This window comes from Branchiostoma floridae, chromosome 1 (assembly GCF_000003815.2).
Source record: "Branchiostoma floridae strain S238N-H82 chromosome 1, Bfl_VNyyK, whole genome shotgun sequence".
NCBI classification, from domain to species: Eukaryota; Metazoa; Chordata; class Leptocardii; order Amphioxiformes; family Branchiostomatidae; genus Branchiostoma; species Branchiostoma floridae.
In genome coordinates, this window is record NC_049979.1 from 7,673,905 (window position 1) to 7,694,719 (window position 20,815).

General features: G+C 43.4%; 1 protein-coding gene across 1 annotated transcript in view; it reads right to left on the reverse strand.

Annotated features, from left to right (window-relative positions):
• Positions 1–20,815, reverse strand: part of LOC118421179 (baculoviral IAP repeat-containing protein 6-like) — a 118,213-nt gene that overhangs the window by 92,102 nt on the left and 5,296 nt on the right. The window contains exons 2-26 of the mRNA XM_035828344.1: positions 20,049–20,230; positions 18,973–19,173; positions 18,066–18,316; positions 17,257–17,385; positions 16,588–16,711; positions 16,160–16,383; positions 15,377–15,672; positions 13,841–15,041; positions 13,200–13,383; positions 12,610–12,766; positions 11,378–11,609; positions 10,633–10,747; positions 9,839–10,289; positions 9,451–9,619; positions 8,774–8,953; positions 8,514–8,639; positions 7,920–8,174; positions 7,302–7,558; positions 6,141–6,349; positions 4,694–4,975; positions 3,632–3,806; positions 2,772–2,986; positions 2,082–2,281; positions 1,442–1,592; positions 1,042–1,178 (exon numbers count right to left, since the gene is read on the reverse strand). Coding sequence (XP_035684237.1) covers positions 1,042–1,178; positions 1,442–1,592; positions 2,082–2,281; positions 2,772–2,986; positions 3,632–3,806; positions 4,694–4,975; positions 6,141–6,349; positions 7,302–7,558; positions 7,920–8,174; positions 8,514–8,639; positions 8,774–8,953; positions 9,451–9,619; positions 9,839–10,289; positions 10,633–10,747; positions 11,378–11,609; positions 12,610–12,766; positions 13,200–13,383; positions 13,841–15,041; positions 15,377–15,672; positions 16,160–16,383; positions 16,588–16,711; positions 17,257–17,385; positions 18,066–18,316; positions 18,973–19,173; positions 20,049–20,230 — 6,103 coding nt within the window. The remainder of the gene's footprint in view (positions 1–1,041; positions 1,179–1,441; positions 1,593–2,081; positions 2,282–2,771; positions 2,987–3,631; positions 3,807–4,693; positions 4,976–6,140; positions 6,350–7,301; positions 7,559–7,919; positions 8,175–8,513; positions 8,640–8,773; positions 8,954–9,450; positions 9,620–9,838; positions 10,290–10,632; positions 10,748–11,377; positions 11,610–12,609; positions 12,767–13,199; positions 13,384–13,840; positions 15,042–15,376; positions 15,673–16,159; positions 16,384–16,587; positions 16,712–17,256; positions 17,386–18,065; positions 18,317–18,972; positions 19,174–20,048; positions 20,231–20,815) is intronic.

Sequence of the window (20,815 nt, forward strand, 5' to 3'; positions counted from 1 at the left end):
TTCTTGTTTACCTAAGTTGACATCCAACACACGGGTGTGCCGAAACATTGAATGTCCACTTTTGGTCAATTTTTGTCAAATCTATTTCCAACATAAAAAAATTGTGATGCCTATTTAGTGTTGTGGCTTGTTTAAGTTAGTAAATGTGAAAGTAACCCAGGACTGCTTCTGCTCTCGGAAAACGACACGGGCGTGTTTCCCGTCAGCGTGCGAGTTTTCGCAGCTGATTACAAGGGATTGTTGAAGACAAAACAAAAATTTCAGTCTTTGTCGACAAGTGCAAGACAAAGTCAAAGACAAGAATAGATCTCGATCTCGGTAAATGTGTTATTTATCTGCTATAGAATATGATATGTTTTGTCAAACCGGCTTGTCTTGATCCGTACAATGAACTTTTGCATGAATCGATCAAAATGGCGATTGCACTGTGATTATTCCCCACCTCTTTTTGTCTCAAGCTATTCAGAAGAGCAAGTATAAAGTTTAATACTGCTCCCTCCTAGAGGCGCGGCGCAAATATCCACGCACCTTGTGTACATGTATTTGGGGGTCAACGACCTATCCACGCAGGCTGCGTCTTTCGGGGTCAACGACCTATAAAGTGCGTGGCTTTGAATGCAGAAAACTTCGGATGGATTGCACAATCGAATAAATCCAACCTGTGTTTTCACTTCAGAGTATAAAAGTTGTGTTGCAGATTGCCTTTTCTACCCCCCAAAATAAGAATTTTATACAAATGAGAACGTACTAAGCCCGCTAGCAACCCGAAAGACTGCACGGCAGCGGAAGGCTGCCTTAGGTTGATTTTACAGCATTTTTACTATTCACGCTGTCGTAAAATCAAGGCGCTAATCAGTTCTTACGGCGAGGACACGCTGCTCATTATCGACCTCATTAGCGTTAATGAGCTAGCGGCACCGTAATCTGGTGTTCACCGTAAACGTGTACACGATCGTAATTACGCCGTGTTTACGTTTTCGAATTTTCGTAATTACGTTACTTTTTACCATGCTGGTACTGTAGAGTAGCCTTTGCTCTGACCTGAGTTTGTCGGTAGATGAGATCCTCAGTTGTTGGGAGAGGTTGCTGGTTGCAGGGATATGGTAGGTGGGCAGGCCAGCAGAAGCCCTCATGATTCGAGCAATGGCATGATGTACCAGGTTGGACTGGAGTTGAAGCTGTAAGGAACAAACCCAGGTTACTCACAACTTAAGGACATACAGCTGTCTCAGTCCTGCGCATAGTTTTGGTCAACCTTTCAATACTGTCTCTTAAAAACCTTCTAGCAAAGTAGTTTGAACATTGGATATCAATCCTTCTAGTTGAACTGCATCACTTGGTGAGTTCTGATCCATCCAGTACAGAAAGGAACCACAAAGCTAAACTCATTTCAAGTAAGATGATCATCCTGACATCACCAGCCCTGTCCAAACCTCCTCACCTGTATGCAGTCATTGTAAGCCTGCTGAACTTTCACGTCTTCCTCCTTCGTCTCAGGTGTGCCCCTCTTGAGGGAGGCCAGGCCCCAGGTGGTCTGGGGCAGGTCCAGGCTGTTCAACAGGCTGTCTAGTCGGTTACAGGCCAGGCTGTACCTGTGGGGATCATTCAAACATCATCAAGAAGTGCAGGCATTTATGTACCATTGCAAGATATTATCACAGAGAACACAATATAATTCATGGGCGAGACTAATTATTTTCTGTCATACCAAATGATTTTCAACGGTGCCTAGGTTGCCCAAATTAGGATTGTGAGATTTGTATGTAGTTGTAGTAGTGGAAGTAGTAGTATCCAGTATTTGATTATACTGCTGGTGAGGTCCCTGACACACAAGTGGTCACCAGTCCGCTAGTCTTCACACCACTCTTCCAAGTGGGCCTTACCTGTGGGTTCATGCTGATTAGGCGGCACACTTTTGTGTCCTTCCTGACACACTCCAACAAGATTTCCAGGCTCTACTACAACCTCTGTTGCCAGCAACTGCACTTTGGTGGTGGAGTCGATGCAGCCACAGGCTTGTTCAACATGTTTACAGTATTATTATCTTCAGTCAGCGTAGGCATCTGCACTCAGTAACTAACCTGCACTGTATGTCCTCCTGTAGAGCGACCAGTAGCTGTAGATGCTGTTCTACGCTGGCCACACGGCCCTGTCCCTCCTCGGAACCACTACTCCCGGCTGCCTCTCTCTCCCAGGGGAAGATGCAGGTGTGCCCGTAGAACTGTCCCACAGGGATCTTGGACCGGGTGGTGCCACTGCCATACCTGCCAATCACTGTGATCTGCAAGTAATCAGGGCATACAATAAATAGTCTGAGCAATACAAACTCTGTCCAAGGCCGTAATTGGTCCCTCCCTAGGAGGCTGGTCAGATGATGGGTAGGCTGCTATAAGCGAGATTTAATCAGGATGGGTATACATGGGATCAAAACCAAGTTAAAAGCTGCAGGCTACCTTTTAACAAGATACTGAATAGATTTAGTTTCATCACTCAAACTTTCAGTTCAATTTGCATAAAGTTGAAGTTCCAAGATACCAATGCTTAAATTTCAGCATGCTAAGGTAGCTGTTTGGAACCACATTTGTACTGGTTACATCGTTAGGCAGTAGGGAGAAGGTTAGTCTTTAAGTCTTTAACTTGAAAAAGCTTAATCTTTTTAACTGAGACTTGAAGTGATAGTAGAATTACATAAGCATCATGTTCATGCAAAGTAAAACAAAGAAATTTGGGTAAAAGACTGCCATATTTACAAAAATCTGCAGCACCCCTACCTTCAGAAACCTGCAGATGGGTGGTGGCATGAGGTCAGTGAGCACCAGCGACCGTGTGCCGATGTCCGTAGACACGACCAGACGTCTCCCGTCCACCTCCTCACCCTGGGTCCACACGTCCACGGACAGGGAGGACAGGTCCCCGCACGCAGGGATCACCATGTCAGTCAGCAGGACCTGCCGGCCGAAATCCAGCACTGCAAACCTCCGGGCACCTGAATATGGAGGGGAGGGTCCACAGGTCATTGATTGGGGTTTACATACACTCATAGAACTTGAGCTTGTCAAAACATGGAACTTGATAACCACCTTGAGAACCCCTTCTTCAATTTGAAAGAAAATGTCGAAAGAAATGTTATGCATTATAGACTACATTTTGAATTGGTCTTAAATCTCCATTTGCATCTTTATTTTGAAAATGAACAGTACAGAACACTAAAAGATGAGAGTCCACCTGTCATCAATTGGGGGTTTCATACACTCACAACATTTGAATTTTTCAAAACATGGAACTTGATAACTACTTTGAGAGCCCCTTCTTCTACTTGAAAGAAATGTTATGCATTATACACTATATTTTGGATTGATCCTAAATCCCCATCATTTGTATCTTTATTTTTTTTTATTTTGTAAAAGAACAGAACACAACTCTTAAAGATGCATCACAGTTTCCAGATCTTTACCCCGGTTGTCTCTTCAATTCAGTTAGAAACATTACGTAAAACAAAATTTTACCATAGCCTAATGCAACACTTCTGTACTCGCAGATGGGAAGTACAGACTGATAGGTTCAACATATAGCATACCTATGAAGTTAGGTTTTTCAACACATGGTTAGCATAACTATCAAGAGATGTTACCCGAGTGCATCCTCTCTATAGTCAACACCTGTGGGACAGGTGGCTGCAGCAGGTGGTAGTACAGGTGTGTGCTGACCGCGTGCACCGGTCGCCCCTCAGGTGGCGGCGGAGGAGGTGTGGGTTCAGCACCCTGCCAGGCGAGCGTAGGGTTCTTCATAAGTGTGATGTGGTGATACTGGAGGTTTGACAGGAGAGGAAGGCACCACACTTCATCCCAACCAGAGCACAGCACACACCACGCAACAGCAAGAGTTACAAGGTTCATGTTGGAAGGGGTGAGCAACGATCGGACTAGGGCAGAATTTGAGCTAACAAATGGACTCTCAGTAAGGTACGTAGAAGACTCTGAGTCTGTCAGTCTGTTTGTGTATGTCTGCATGTCTACTTGATAGCCAAAGTTTGCAGATATTTTGCTGAATACAGATACTATACAGGGCAGGCTAGGGCCTTGGTGTCACCTGTCTTTGCAATCTACTTTTCTGTAATATGTGACAGACACAGCAGAAAACTATGGTGACAACTGTTGTTTTTCTTTTGTTTTCTGCACAACTTCATATGCATATTTTAAAAGATATGCTGTCTGATCTTCCTCCATGTATTTTAAAAGATAGCTTGAAATTTTCAGAACTCCTATACCACCACTTCTTTTGGTTGTGGGGAGGAATGAAATGCAAACCCCTTCAGTTGTATGAACCTTGAAAATAGAGGCAGCAACGCATGCATAGGTTGAAGTTTGAGTGAGGGATAAAGACTTGGATCCAAATAGGCAAGGAAAGATATTAATGTTGTTATCTCTCAGTACACAACAAGTCTGTGATCAAAGTTACATAAATCAACAATCATTACAATACTAATTAAAACAAACTACATGTAATGTTACAGTAACTGTATTTCTTAGCGCTAGTCAATAATACAATAAAGTTGACATTCAGCGAACTTCAGTACAACCAAGAAGCAACAACCAGAAAGAAACAAGTAATACACACCCAAAAAGGCAATAAACAGTTGACACATCAAAATAAGAAACATTTCCTGTTTCAATTATTTGAGACAATATCTGACCTTTTTGTTTCCTTGCTGCTGCAGGACCTGTGCATACGATGGCGGCTTTTCAGGGAGGGGGAAGGAGGAGAGGAATGTTCCGAATCCTGAGATTGCTTTCTGCCCTCCTGACTGTGGTTCATTCGGGGGGGTCAGAGGGGGGGTCATGAAGAGGGGGGTCGACTTGGGTGTCGGAGGAAAGACCGTCTCGGTGGTGTAGCTGAACATGGGCGCGGGGTTGATGTTGTTTCCCATGTTAGCCTCCATCTTGGACTCCTGCAGCTTCTGCTCCAGCTTCTGCTTCTGGAGTGGGAGAGATGTGGTGATAAACGCAGGAAACTGGAGCCACCAGCAGGAGTAGAGAAAGCACAGGAAAGCACACAGAGAACAACGGGTGTTGGACATCACATGGACAAGTACAGAAAATGTAGAAAGGTAGTACAGCGACTTGGGCAAGGAAAATGAATTGATGCCTACAGAGAAATACATGTAAGATGTAGCTAAACAGAGTTGTTAACGTTAAATGAAAGAGTCGCCATTGCCAAAAGCATGGTAAAAGGTTCTGTATTTGTGTGAATTCTAAGACATTGTAACTACTACTTGTGTACAGTTGGTAGATAAAATTACATTCAGTTTTTCTTCCTTTGGCTTTAACTGCTTGGGTTTCTTGGAGAATGATGAAGGGAAGAATGTTGGAAACTGGACATTAATGAAAGTAACAAAAGAAACATGAAAGAAAATGATCATGTCGAATTAATATGCCATGAAGAAAATTGAGAGATAGTCCAGGAGTGGACAAGGAGAATACAAAATGTAACAGAAATGAGTTACAGCACAAGTAAAAATTGCATAGCAGTTCACAAGATGATGATTACATGTGGGAGTTAAAGAACAAGTAATCAGCAATCGTGTATTTTATAAAGGATCATAGATTCATAGTATAAATGGGAGTCAATTGATTAACAAATGACAGCCAAAAGAAATGATGAAAAGCAGAAAAAGCAAACAGATGATTGAAGATGCAAAGTGGTAAGAATGAGGATGTACCATACCATGGAGACATTAGTGACAGGAAATGTGATACACAACACAGAGACAGAAACACAGCAGAAAGAGAATAAGGCTGATTAGGAATGTAGAATTATTTTTTGTTTATGAGTAGACAAGTCTGACCAAAATGAATTCCTTTATATGCATGTTTGGATACATTGTTAATGAAACCGCAAAATTTGTAATTGCTGTAGCTGACATAAATATAGAAACAGGACCCTTGTTTTTTTCCTAAACATAAGAGTGCATGTACAATGTAAATACCTTATTTCATATTGAAGATTGCATGAGTGAATCCATAAAGGTTCCTACAAAGATACATGTACCTGACATTTGTCTAAGACACCCATATCTTGTCAACACTAATTCTTGCACGGTGATTTTCTGAGTGCTGACGAACAGCTGTTTGGTTCTTTACCTGCTGCTGCAGTTTGATGAGGTGCTGCTGTTTTTGCTGCAGTGCGCTCAGCTGCTGTTCAGCCGAAGCCATGGCATTCTGTAGTGACGCCAGCGCGGCCTCTGCGGCAGACTGCACGGAGCTGTTGCCCTCCCCGGCTATGGCTGTGGTGCCTGTGCCGCTCATGGGGGCCACCACGGAGATACCACTGGTGGTGGGGAGGGACGGAGCTGGAGGGAGGCAAGAGGCCGTGTTATGCCGTATCCTTCTTCATATTGACATGCCGGGTAACAGTAAAATGTCTTCTTCTTTTTTTAATATTAAGTTCGCAGGGCCTGATGTTACCATCAGAGTGGCCCAGAGCGTTAACTATAGCAGGATTTCTTCTCCCTAAGTCAGAAGCATCAAGCTTAATTAGGCAAGCTTGACTTCAATGACTCATTAGACGATGCAGGGGTTACGAAGGCTGTTCTACCCCATCTTCAGGAATATGGCATCAAGTCATTTCTTCTCCAAGACCTTCTGAGGACTCTAGGCTTTACAACTGAAACCTTACTCAACTTAACTTAAAACAAAGAGGTTGGTTGGTGGTTCATGAATAAAAGGCTACAAATTCTTCTGTTACCAAACAGGCAGATTTGAGATGCTTGAAGTATCATAGTACATGAATCATGGAGAATGAAGAATCATGGACATCAAATTTTTGCTTCCCTTCGGAGAAGGCCAATTAAGGCCATGAAATATTGTTTGCACCATACAATCCAGCATATGCATGGACCCAAAGGATAGGGCCACTTGGATGAGTGGTGTGAAGACTAGCTGACTACTACCCACCTCTGTGCAAGGGACCCCAGCAGCAGTATAAACAAATACTGGATACTACTACCATACAATGTAGGAAGTCATCTACATAGGAGCTTTACAACTATCCCAGAACAGAGACCATGGGTGCCATAAACTTCCTGCAACTTATGATCCACTGCTCACTGAGTCACGTGTCCTATCTGCATAACGTGACATCACAGTAGCAGTGCATTGTTCATTCCTTGACAAAGACTGGTGCTATTCAGTCGAAAATTCGGGTGAGTGCAACTTTTGTGTTGGATATCATAGTTAAACTAGTTCAAGACTGACTTCTACCAACACTGATGAAGAACAAAGAAGCTATTCAATGCTTGTCACCTGAGTCAGCCTTCTCCATGCGGGTGCCATCACTGGTGCTACTGCAGGTGAAGTGCAGTGGCTCCACCTCCAGCATGCCCTTCAGCAGCTGCTGCACCTCCGACAGGTTGGAGTCGCTGTCCTTGCCCGTGGGGTTGTTGATGTTGTCGGCCATGGCCAGCAGCTCGTCCAGGGTGGAGCCAGTGCCGGCCTTGCTGGCTATGGACTGGTCGATATCAAACAGCACTGGCTCAAACGGCGTGCCGTAAAGACCAAACCTGGAGTAGAGGCAAGGGCAAGAGCACGAGTAATAGGAAATCAAGATGGAGCACACTGAATTATCCTGTTGACACACTTTTATCTTGCTTCCACTTCACTCTTATTCCCATCATATTGCAGTAAAGAGCATCTTTCTCTTATCTGTATTTCATGTATTTTTTATTGTCAACAGATACAGGTACCAGTAGTTGCAGCATTCAACAAATCATGTTATACATATCAATAGTACTGTCTTTGTATAAATGACTGACGTCATTCATCTTTAATTCATGAATCTTCCTTGGAAAGGCTGTCGGAATATCTTTGACTGGAGCACTGGCTACCTAGTTTCAACACCTTAGTTGTTGTACATGTACCCACCTTGCCCTGAGAAGTGCGTGTTGGGGTAACATCCTGCTGTTGAGCTGTTCGGACAGCTCTGACAGAAGCGACACGCACGTCCGGCCGATGGCATCCACATCCATCAGCTTGACATGGTTGAACAGGGTGAAGTACCAGTGTAGGGCCCCGGCAGACGCGGCGTGAGGGGTTAGGGGCAGGCAGTCCAACAGGGCATGGAGAAGAGCCACGTTGAACGTGGCCAGTTGGTCCAGGTCTCCTGACTGCTTTGCATAGCTAAACAGGAGGTAGCAAGGACAATGCTCAGTAAATTCTTCACACTATCTTGCTACAATTACATGACATATGTTAAGTTTATCTTCCTTTTATGACAGCTACATGTAAATTGCTTTAAGAAAGCTCAGGTCTCCTCTGAATCTATATCAATATAGTATTAACTTGTCTTACAACGTCTGTCCGTTTACAACATCATATCCAACTGCTTGAGTAACTGCTTTTTGGAATATAGATGATGAATCCTATTTAAGACCAAGCTTTGACACTTGAGTATAGAACATAGTACAAGTAGCTAGTATTTCCTACGATAAGACATTTGGACGAGACAGGCATTCTTACTCGAGACATAGAACGATGAGCCGCGTGCACTTGTGTGCCACGCTGCGGGTGGCCTCCAGGAAGCTGGACTTGACCAGGCTGGGAAGGTAGGACTGCACACAGGTGATCACATGACCATGTTTCGCCCTGTGGGTTGAAAGAAGCAACGTACACAATTCAAAGGGGTGAACAGGAAAACTACTTGTGCTGGCATAAATATCGCAAATCAAGAAGTGAAAGGCTCAGAAGAATAAAAGAAGTGACAAAAAGACAGTACACACCCTTTCTGGTTCATCTGAACTGACGCCAGCCAAGCCAAGATGTCAAGTGCCACAATCTGAGCATGCTCAAAACATGGGAAATCCCATTTCCGTGCCTCTGCCTCCTTCTGCTCACCAGTTGCTAAACAAACCAGCTGCTCCCAGAAGGACGGTGTCTCCAGCATCAGACATCTCTGGGTTCTGTACACAGACATTACAAATTATACACAGCATACTATATGCATGTCACCATTAATATGTTGTATACTTAAAGTCTGGCAGCCTCAACTTGCCCCTACTGCTTTTTCATTATAACCAATAATCTACTAGAGCAGTGACCATGTTGTAAACTAAATGGCAACTTGATGGAGCGCTGAATGAAGTTCATTGACGCTAAACGAACCTTGTTACACTTTTTTGTTTTTTTTTTATCTTTTCAGTCATATCTTTACATTTTGTATGCATGACATTCCAATTACAAAACCAAGGGTTACACGGATTCAGAGTGGTCTAATGGAATGGGGGCCTTGGGCAAAGATACTGTTAACTCTGAAACAGTTCTGTCCTGTTTTCTGACATGCTAATTCCTTCAAAACATTACAAAACCTGGTGCAGACTTCAACTTGCAGGTGCAAAGCTTTGCTATATGGTTCTGAAAGGCTGGAACTTTTAAGCAAGATAAGAGATGACCTCCTGACCTCTCCCTGGGTATGGTAGTCCTCTTGCACCTCCTGATGGTGATGGACAACTCCTGGATCCAGTTGCAACCTTTGACCTTCTCCACTTTCTTCTGGTTGGGTGCAGTCTGGGCTAACCGGTCAGCTGCACTCAGGGCCTTGTCTGCAAGAATGGACTTTATTGCTGCACCTGAAGCAGACAGAAAATTAGAATTATATCATTTCAGTCTTGTGACTTGTCAAAATGAGAGGATTTTGCAAAAATCTTGTCAGGACTAAGAAACTTTCAAATCAATATTCAGACTCTCATGCTACAAACAATGTACATGCAAAGCAAGCTTGACATCCCAAACACAGCCTATGCTAAGACTCTGCCAATCAACAAACAACACACGTTTTAGATAAAGACCTTTAGTATTGTTGGTGGCAGGTTTGACGGCATCTCCGGCTGACTCCTCAGGGTCCAGAGCCTTGATGTGCAGGAGGAAGGCCTTGTGTTTACTCCTGAGCAGCGCCGGGCTGGTCAGACTCAGGATGCCACTGTTCCCCGTCAGGTCTAGCCCAGACTCCATCAGGATGGGCCCGCACAGGATATCTGTCTTGTGTGTGTCCAGGAACTGGGGCTTCAGCTCGTCATCTTCCTCCTCTGCTGCTCTCCCCTCTCCCTCCTGCTGTAGCTCAAACTCGATGGGTTGGTCCACTTCCACGTCGTCGAACAGCTTTTCCAAGCTCGAGACTTCTTCACTGACGCCCTTGTTTTTCAACCGCCCAGTTTTGGTTAGGAGCTTTCTGGTGGCAGGGTCAAGGGCGGGGCCGTTGGTGTTGGTAACTGCAATGTTACGTTGCCGAAGAAGGGTGACCTGTGAAGCAAGGAAAAAGATGGTTGTCAAAACATTTGCTGAAGAATTAAAGAAGGTTTTGAGGGTATTGATCAAATGTTTAAACTAAATGTTTAAACAAAAGAGGATGAAATGCGCTTAAGATAAGAGCTAGTTATAACAAGGGTTTCTCTTTTGTTTAGTTCAGACAGACAACAGTGTTGTAGGAGCCACAAGAGGACTGAAATTGCTGAATCTGGAATCTATATCGTTTACTACTGTACAAATGTATTTGGTCCCGTTTGTTGATAATTATAAAATGTCAATACATTAGGTAATTCCAACCTGTATTACTACCCTAAAGATCAATAAATAAATAAATTACCTGTATTTTAGGGAGGACGCTGAAGTTGTGGCAGAGAGAGAACTTGACGTCCACATGGCCGATGGTGCAGGGTTTGGGTACGATCAGCTCAAACAGGTGTTCATCCCAGCTGGAACTACAGGAGAAATACAGGGGAACAATGTCTCATGTGCATCTACATTCTGTAAGTGGTGAACTTACCACAAAGCTTAGCCTTGGATATTGTTTGATATCCACTTACTCCTTTCAACAGTTGACTAGAACTAAATGACTCCTCCACAGCAACAGTGGCTTTGTTTTGATTCATTTTGTTTTGTTCTATTCAGATTTCCATTAGTGGTACAATATTTAGTAGTCACTATTACATCTAACATGAATACAGTTGAATGGCTTCTGTACATATATTGTACACAAATTCCCTGACTGCACCTCTGAGGTGATCAGCTGAGATCAACTCAAGATGACTCAAGACAAACATTACTGTATATATATTGTGCACAAATTCCCTGACTGCACCTCTAAGATGATCTCATGATTAAACAAGAAAAACATGACTTCAAATCATACAACTTTTCGTCTTGCAAAGCATTTTGGTGCAGCTTCACATCTATGGCTTCCTTTCCCCTGAATTTTCCCCGGCGAATATGTACCTGTCAGGCTGTAGCCTCCATGACCGTGTGTGTCTGGTGGCGTCGCCCTCCTGTTGCTGGTGCAGGTGTAAAGGATACAATGTGTGGCAACGTGTACATACAAAGCAGTTACATACCTGTCAGGCTGTAGCCTCCATGAGCGTGTGTGTCTGGTGGCATCGCCCTCCTGTTGTTGGTGCAGGTGCTGCGGATGTCTGCGCTGCTGCTGCTCCTGTTGCACCTCCGTCCAGCAGGGCGGGACCGTGGCCGTGAAGCGCGGCACCAGCGTGCGGAACTTCACCAGCTCTCGCAGGGACGACAGGGACTCGGCGGTCAGGGGCTGGTACAGGAGCAGGTCATCTGCCTGACCTGAACACAAGGAAAATGAGAAGCATTAGCATAGCATCAAGCATCATATGAATATCGTACATGATGAAATACAGTAAACAGAGATGACAGGGACTCGGAGGTCAGAGGCTGGTACAGGAGCAGGTCATCTGCCTGACCTGAACACAAGGAAAAGGAGAAGCGTTAGCAAAGCATAGTGTGTATTAACGTTCACTATGAAATTGTGATGTGACATTATATGAATATCGTACATGTACATGCTGAAATATAGTAAACAGGGATGACAGGGTTTCTGCGGTCAGGGGCTGGTACAGGAGCAGGTCATCTGCCTGACCTAAACACAAGGAAAAGGAGAAGCGTTAGCAAAGCATAGTGTGTATTAACGTTCACTATGAAATTGTGATATGTCATTATATGAATATCGTACTCAGCAACCTTAATTAGTGTCATTACTCAATACATTTGGTACCTACTGGCTGCAAATACACCTGATACTACTGTAATTCACTTTGTCTTGTCGGTACCAAACTTTCACGGTCTGAGAAAATTTAACTTCTTCTCGGAACTAAATGTTCACGATGGCAGCATGTGAACATAAAAAAAGTCTGTGAATTATTTGTTATCTGTAATGATAAGCTCACGTTACAATTGTCATAGTGAAAACAGTGAAAAAATCAGGAATTACAGTATTATCATTATATAGTGTACAGGGCTGTTTCTGGGACCTGTCCCATAGTGCAATTTGCTTGTTGGGACAGAAATTTTTTTTTACCCCATCCATCCCAAAATTCTGAAGTTCATGACGTGAAACTATTGACAATGTATTTTTATGGGCTCCCAAACAATGACTGGGATGGAAAAATATTTAAGCCGGAGACAGCCCTGATACAAGAATCAAGTTTGTTGCAATTAATATGGAATGTAATGTATAATCATACTGAATATCGTGCATGCAGAAATAGAGAGTGGAACTACAAAGCTTTCAATAACATCATTCTATTTAAGAGGAAAAGACTGAAACCTTTTGCTGGGGGTGGTGAGGTGTCCATAGTAGTGGGAGCAGGGGGCTGTGATGGTATCACCCCTGAGTTCTCTACCGTGGTCTCCTCTGGTACAGAGTCTACCTCCACCACACCCTGCTGGGGTACCTCCGCTGGTCTGTCTCTCGTGTGGGATACCTGGAAAGGGTAAGGAGAAATGTTATCCAAAACGTGTCAATGTTATCTTGTGCATCTTAAATAACAGCTCCTCAAAAACAAGTACATTCCATTTCACTTTGTATACATTGTCAATGAATTTCTAATCTTTATGAGCATACAGATTGATGATTTAATGTTAGCAGCATATAAGAATCAGATTTTGCACAAAATTGAAATTAGCAATCTAATAGCATTCTTTAATGCCTTAGTCGCATATAATTGTTTGCCTGCATCCTAGTTAATCAGCAAGTCTGATAGCTTTTGTAAGTTTCCAAGTCGGCCTCAAGAATCATACACATTTTATATAGACTCTGTCATATTCAAATAACAATACATCAAAACACTTAACCATTACATGTACTTCGGACACACCTTACTCGTAACTCCTAACCAACAAGAATAATAAGCCCACCTTCAGGAAGTGTAGCTTCCCGGTGTAGGTGGCAGCACACAGCTGACCAGACCCTGAGCAGTGAGTCACATGTACAAACTTCTCTCCCTCCTGTGGCTTGAACTCTGCCAGGGGCTGGAAGGTCCCGGCATCAAACAGACACACACGCCCATCCTGTGTTGTAGCAGCAAGCTGACCTAGACCCCTGGTTGGTTGTATCACAAAATTTCATTGGCATTGCTTCATCCAGCTTCATTTACCAATCCTAATCTTTCTAGACCTATCAAGAACAGTTTGAGCATAGGATACCACAAAAACACCTTCAGCTTACCCTTCCAAAATTGCAATAAATAGGACATGGGAACAGCCATGATCATAACAGGTACAGTTGTATAATGACTAAGTGAAATACCCTCTCTCATACATGCTGCTGAAGTTATGTTTAGAGACAACCTGCTGCTATTAACGAGGATACAATTAGAAAAGAATAGAGAGCTTGAAGCTTCCAGCTAGATGTGCAATTGTTAGGTGGGACAGATCGTTTGGCATAACATACCAGAGTGCTGCCACATACCTTGTGCCTGCAATGTTGGTGTTTTATGCCGAAAGGCGGTTTAATATACAGACACAGATGCAGAAGGTACCAAAAAATTGTACTGTACCTGATTTTCCTCTCTCTCCTGGGTTGATGTTCTGTTGCTCCCTCATCATCCTCATCCTCTGATGCTGAGTTACTCTCGCTGTCCTCCCCGTGGAGGTCCAGGAAGTCCTGCGGCAGGACCGACACGAACGTGAGCACGTCCCGCAGGTTCCGCAACGTGTGCACCGCCACGGGATTCCCCACCACAGTCACCAACTCCTGTGTGAAGAACAGTTCATACAGCAGCAAGTAGCCAAACACCTCCTTTGGCTTGGCCTCCTCCTGAACAGAGGCAGCATCTTCTCCTGGTTTAGCACTAGCACCTTCAGGATGTTGGGCTGCCTTTACATCACAGCTATCCATGGCTTCTGCACCGTGTGCTTCCTTCTGACTTTCCTCCGGACCCTCCGCCTCCTTCATCTCCACATCCTCCGTTGTCACCTTGCTGGAAGAGTTTGCCCGTCTCACCCTCTGAGCTTCTGTTGCTGTGACAACGACAACTATGTGCTTGCCATCCACAAGAGGGAGGATGGCGCTGATCTTAAATCTCCCCTCCTTCTTGATAGGCAGCTCAATGCATTGCACCATGCTCCCTGGTTTTATAGATGGAGTTTTCCCATCCGGAACATCTCCCTGTGGAGTACTTGGACTGGCCACCATCGCCACAGGGGATGGCGTCTCCATGATGACCTCACCTACAACGGTACCTTCTTCTATCGGGTCATCAAGCAAGATGGGGTCTTCAAACTCAGAAATCTGGGACACGAAGAAGTCCTGTGCTAAACTCTGGTACAGGGAGGATCCTTTGCTACCACTACTACTACTAGGACCAGAGTTTTTCCTTGGCCTGAAGTTCTCTTCATCAATCCCTGATATGTCATGCACCAAGAGGTATAGACAACTTGACTCTTCTTCTGGCAAACCAACAACTTTCTCTACCTTCAAGTCAACCTTGCTGGCTACTTCATGTGGAGTTCTTCGTTGTAATGCTGCATTTTTTCGGTTCAAATCTTGAACAACACTAGACTTCCACAGAGAAAGACCTGATATCAAGCTGACAGGTCTTTTGTCCGAGTCTTTCTCTTTGGTGTCCAGACTCGGGTCACTTAGGTTGTTGAGTTGCTGGGGAACTGGAGATTCCGGGGTGGGGGAGTCGTCAGGGGCTTGAACAACACAGAGGGCTGTGACATGGATGTCGTCTGGGTGGAAGTGCACTAACTTACCTGTAGGCAGAATGGGACATAAATCAGTTTCAAACCAGATCGGAAGGAGCTTCTTAAAGCAAGTTAATAGTACTGCAGGTTTGGGTTTTAGTTTAGACATTTTTGCAGGTCTTAAAAGATCGCAAAATATTCTTGGGTATAAGAAAACAGACAAAATACAATGTAAATATTACAATATCCAGAATTCCTTGGATCCAAGTTATTTTTGGTGACATTTATTGAAGTTTAAAACTTTCCTACTCAAGACTGCCTGCTGTACATCCATCAGTCAAAACTAACCACTAAGTTGTCATCTCAGGTGATGAGGAACTGTTACAGATCACAAACACACTTACTAGGTGTGACGAGGGGGAAAGAGGCTCCCGTGTCCAGATCGATTTCCATGATGTCACTCTGGCTATGTCTGGTCTCGCTGCTCTTAACCTGTCCGCCCTCAGTGCCCTGGGAAGGAGCCTCGGCCCCCTGGTTCTCCTGTCCAGGGTGAGGCCCGTTCCCATTGGTGTCCATGGATGGCTCTGTGCTGGCTTCGTCTATCTGCAGGTCGCTAGGTGATATTCGGCCCGCGGATGACCCAGGTACTGTGGCTGATGTTGACTTGGAGGCCACCTGTTGGTCACTGTTAGCACCAGAGCTGAAGGAAAAAGGGTGGCCTAGCATGAGTGTACTGTAACTGCATTTCTGTTTGCGAGGATTTGATTTCGCAGTAGCAGAAAAATGGAGTGTTTGCGGTGGTTTTAACTTTGTGGTGGCGTCATAGACTGTAGTCACATACTACATGACTATTGTATAATGGATAAATATTTGTGGTGGTTTTAAGTTCACGGTGAAGTAGCCACTACGAAAACTGCGAACATAAAACCACCGCAAATGTTACTGCATTTACAGTAAACATATTTTTCATGTCATGCAACAGAAAAAATGGACCTTCTTACAGCTTTCCCATTAGTTTCTTTTTCCCTTTAGTGACAATCACTTGCCTGTCACAAGTCTGTATTTATGCTACACTAACACTCTCTCTACTCTTCCCTCACTATCTTCACTGTCCTCCAGTCCTACATTCCTATTCTTTCTCCTTACGTCCCCCAAGTGTTTTGCACCTAAGCCCCTTCCCCACATACCTTGTGCCCTTGTCTTCCCCAGGTTTGTGCACCCAGGCCTCCAGGATCTTGCGTCTCTGAACCTGGCTGGCTGACAGGGTCTGGGTGACGAACGTCTGCTTGGGGTCCACGGTAAACTGCAGGGCCATCTTCAACTGCCGCGCCACATTCCACACACAGATGTTCCCATGCATGGTAGCTGTGGCCAGCAGACTTGGACAGGAGGAGTTACTGACTGCACAGATCTGGCAGGGAAAGGACACACATTAGGGACCTGTAACCAACATTCACAAAAAATCAAAACAATCTGTGACTACATGTACTTTTGTAGGAGTAAATACAAAACCTTTCTTTCATTAAGTTATGCAAGGTACTTCAAAACATGGCAGGAATAAGTACAGATATTGTCAGGTCATGGAATGTCATCTCAGTTCTCAAACATGACCTACCTCTTCACTGCAGTCACTGTGGGACAGGGCGGGGCTTGTTGCCAAGGTGACCGACATTGGCACATTCTGTGTGTGCTCTCCCTTAACAAAGGGGCAGTTTGGGGAATGGCGTTCATGCTCAGACCTGGCAACATATTGAAATGGTTACTTTTTGCATGATCCCTTGAATTACATATCTTGAAGTTTGTTCCATCTATGATGCTTACATCAATCTTACATGTATATGTAATTATCACATATTACAGAAGCAACAGATATTTTTCTTATTAAGAAATTAAGACAGAAGTTTACATATTGTTCCAAGACTACATGCTGTATCGCAATGTCAAGCTGATGAACATTACAAAGAAGTGCATCTATAGGCATAGCTGTCCTCAAGACTAATGCTACAGGGCACAGTAGTTGTAATAAGTTGTATACTTCATATTTGTTTATCAAATAATCATGTTTGTGTAAAGATAATGTACGAAAAGACTGTCAAGCTGTGCAATTCAGCCCCTCGGGCAGCAAGACTGCTTTTAATTTGTCATACTTGTTTTGAACATTAAACCAGTCTACACACAGAGAGTATACTATGGTAATCATTCCCTATATTCTAATGGATATAACTGATGGAAGAAAGAAACCCATAGTGGTTAACTGCTGTGCCCAGAGTGACTCCATACTGACCAGGGTTCGTCTGTGGGCTCCCAGCAGACCAGACAGACGCTGCAGGTGAAGCACATGGCACGGTCGTCCCGGCTGGAGGTGGGCTGGTGGTAGAACCCGGCCTGTGCCATGGCGTCTGGCAGGGCCCATCTAACAACAGCAGGCAACGGCAGGTGAGATCTTTCTGTATTATGTCACTTAATGGACCCTTCCAGCCGAACGCCATATCGAGCAAAAATAAAATCCGGGCCTATTCTATTTTGAATACTTGGTCATTGCGGAATAGCGGAGGCAGCCAGTTCTGTCTTACTCGCACCGTTTTTGACCGAGGTGTTCGAAATAGAACATGATCGAACAGGGGGCAGGGCTTATGGTGTTTGGCTGAAAGGATCCATTCATTGATCATGTTTAATTTACTTCTACCATTTTATTTAGCTGTGGCAGAATATGATAAACTGAGACAGAAACCAATCTTACAAAATTCATTTTTCAAAGTTATACTGTCTGGAATAAAATAAATTTGAAAGTAGACACAGTCAAATGTGTACAAATGACCATCTCTACATAACGACTACCAGGCCAATGTGACAACTTTTTGACGGTCCCTTAGATACCTTGACAGAAGCAGTAAGAATCCTATCTATAATTACCACCTGTAGACACACAGAGCTTATCAATGTCTTCTTGGGCAGTTTTGACTTCACGCATTTCAACGCACAGGTAACAAAATGCTAGAGGCCATCTTTACAAGTCAGCGCAATCTAGCTCACTTGTCCAAGACACGCCCTATTTTGCCAATATTAACTACTGAATAATTCATTGATGCCCACCTGTAGTTCATGTGTGGCCAGTTCTTGAATGTTTCTCTTCTGGCAGCCTCGCTGTACATGAGGGCCCTGTCCACCACCCCTGCTGTAGCACCCTCAGAGCTCCCTGCGGCTAACAGGGAAGACAGCCTCTCCACAATAGCAGAGGCTATGGGCAGGGCAGGACCCAGGTTGGTCCGCTTTCTCTCATTCACCAAGCCGCTGTAGACTGACTTCAGAGCACAGTGGGGCAGCTCCAGACTCACACATGCCCACTAAGGAAGGAAGGGAGAATTTAGGTTAAAATTAGGGATGTACTATTTACATGTTCAATGGAGGCAATTAAGAAAACCTTTTTCCAAACGGTATGTTTTATTCCAATTAACATCTCCAGGTATTCTCTTGTATTGGAAAATATTCCCGACTGACCCTCTCTGACCTTCTTATTTGATTAGACCTCCTTGATACGAAAATACAATGAACGACTGCATAATCAGTATGACACAGAAATTATAGAGGAAACCAGACATCTTTGAAACCTAACATTAAGCAGACTCAACCATGTCTGAAATAGAACCCTAGAGCATTCTACCAATATCTAATTGCAAAAAAAAGCCAATGTCTAAATGCCTTAACTTTTGTGTAGTCAAGCAAAAATCAAATTCATGATGCCATGGTTCCAAGATCCACCTCCATGCAAGAGGACCAAATAAGTAGTTCTTAATATATGTACATTGTATAAGTATACTACCTTTCCAGTCAACAAACATTTACGAGTAATTTGAGGTCACCAACCTCTTTAAAAAATATAATACTGTTACCGTCTCCTTTCTTGTCACTTTGTAGAGCACGAATGAGGATACATTGACATGACAGTATGTAAGTATAATACTAGAGCTCCAGACATGCACAACCCTGTCATCATACTCACGGCTCGCTCCTTGCATGTCTTGTCAGGGAAAGTACACCTCTGTGAGGGAAACTTTCGCCTCACCTTTGCCTTTTTATTCTTCTTCTTCGGGGCAGCCTGCTGGCATTTATCCACCGCCGACCTCAACTCCTTTTTCACCTCTGGCACGTAGTCTACCCCTCGCATATCCACACTCTCCAGACTCGCCAACAGCTGAGTCGCCTGTGATAAGGTCACATTGTCAACATACATACATGTAGAACTGTACTCTACAGGATGTTCTTCTTTAACTTTGGGCCTTGAGCAGTAGGGTTAACATGACAAGCTAGCACAGTGCGATTACCAGAGCGTGACATGGATTTTGGTACTGGTGGTCAAATTCATGTTTCTGCAGGAAGAATCTAGTTAATATGATGTGCTTTGTCGCTTAGCCTTTGTGGTGTACTGTGCTGAATATGTTGTAGCCCATTGTAAGGACCATATCATTGTTTATTGTTTATTTCTGTATACTGTAATTCCTGAATTTTTCAATGTACTGTTATGTTCACGGTTTTCACTGTGACGACTATAACGTGAACTTATCATTACTGATAACAAATAAATCACAGCCTTTTTAATGCGCACTTGTCACGACAATGAACATTAAGTTCCGAGAACAAGTTGAATTTTCTCAGACCGTGAAAATTTGGTACCGTGAAGACGAAGTGAATTACAGTAATAAAATAATGTTTTGCTATTGTTGATAAGTGTGTGAAATCAGTAGGATAACACATAAATATCATAATGGTTACGCAAAATGTTCTGATACATGCAAGATAAACAAGAAATTTAAACTATGACTCTTTTCATGTCATGATGTAAAACAAATTCCAGCCAATTGAAGCTGAAAAAGATGTCAATTGCAAACATGAAAACTGTTGCATTGGTAAGTTACATTTATTAAGTACGAGGTGTAATTTTCATCATTCCTTATATTAGACAAAATCCTAATGGATTATTTATAGAAACTTGTTTTGTAGTATTGGCATTCAACTTGAAGTATATTTCACGAAATTTGACATAATTAAAATAAGGGTGACATTCAAAATGAATCTTACCTCAGACAAGGGTAGCTCGACCTTGACAGTGTCCTCTGTCTTATCCACAAGTGTCTGAAGTGCCGTGTCAAGAAGCAGCACACCGTTCAGGTCTTTTCTCATACCAATGGCGAATCCGTCCGACATTAGCACCTTTTCAGCCAGGGGGAGGTACTCACATCTTAACCTGCTGCCAGGGCGAGCTGGGGAAGGTGAAATACAGACAAGTCTTCAACAACTACACCAAATCATGTTTATTATTGTAATAAAGGATGGGTACTACTACTAGCAGGGATCAAAATACTTTTTTTTTTGCTACATGCAAAATTGCAAGTTGGCAAAAATCTTAAGTGCAATTTGAAAAATCTACATGCAAAATAAATCTAGTCTATACTGCAATGATTTAGCCAGCTTCCATCATTCCGTCCTTTGGCGGAATTTTGCTGCTCAGGACAAATAAGAATTTTGCTCATTCTGTCACTTTTGGCGGACAGAAATCGGCACATGAAAATATAGACAAAACTTGAAATTTTGGAATGATATCCACATAATCAGCATGTAAGTTTGCAGCAAAGCCCAATTTGATTATTTGTAACACCTACTGACGACTGGTGACGATCCCTGGCAAAGGCACAGGGCCTCAGTATTTTTACTATAGGCCAGGTATTTTCAACATGCAAGATTGCAAGTTCAGAACATTTTTACGTGCAAATCTCAAAAATTACATGCAAATTGCAAGTTAAGTATGTGTATTTCGAACCCTGACTAGTTATGTGTTTTGGTGTGGT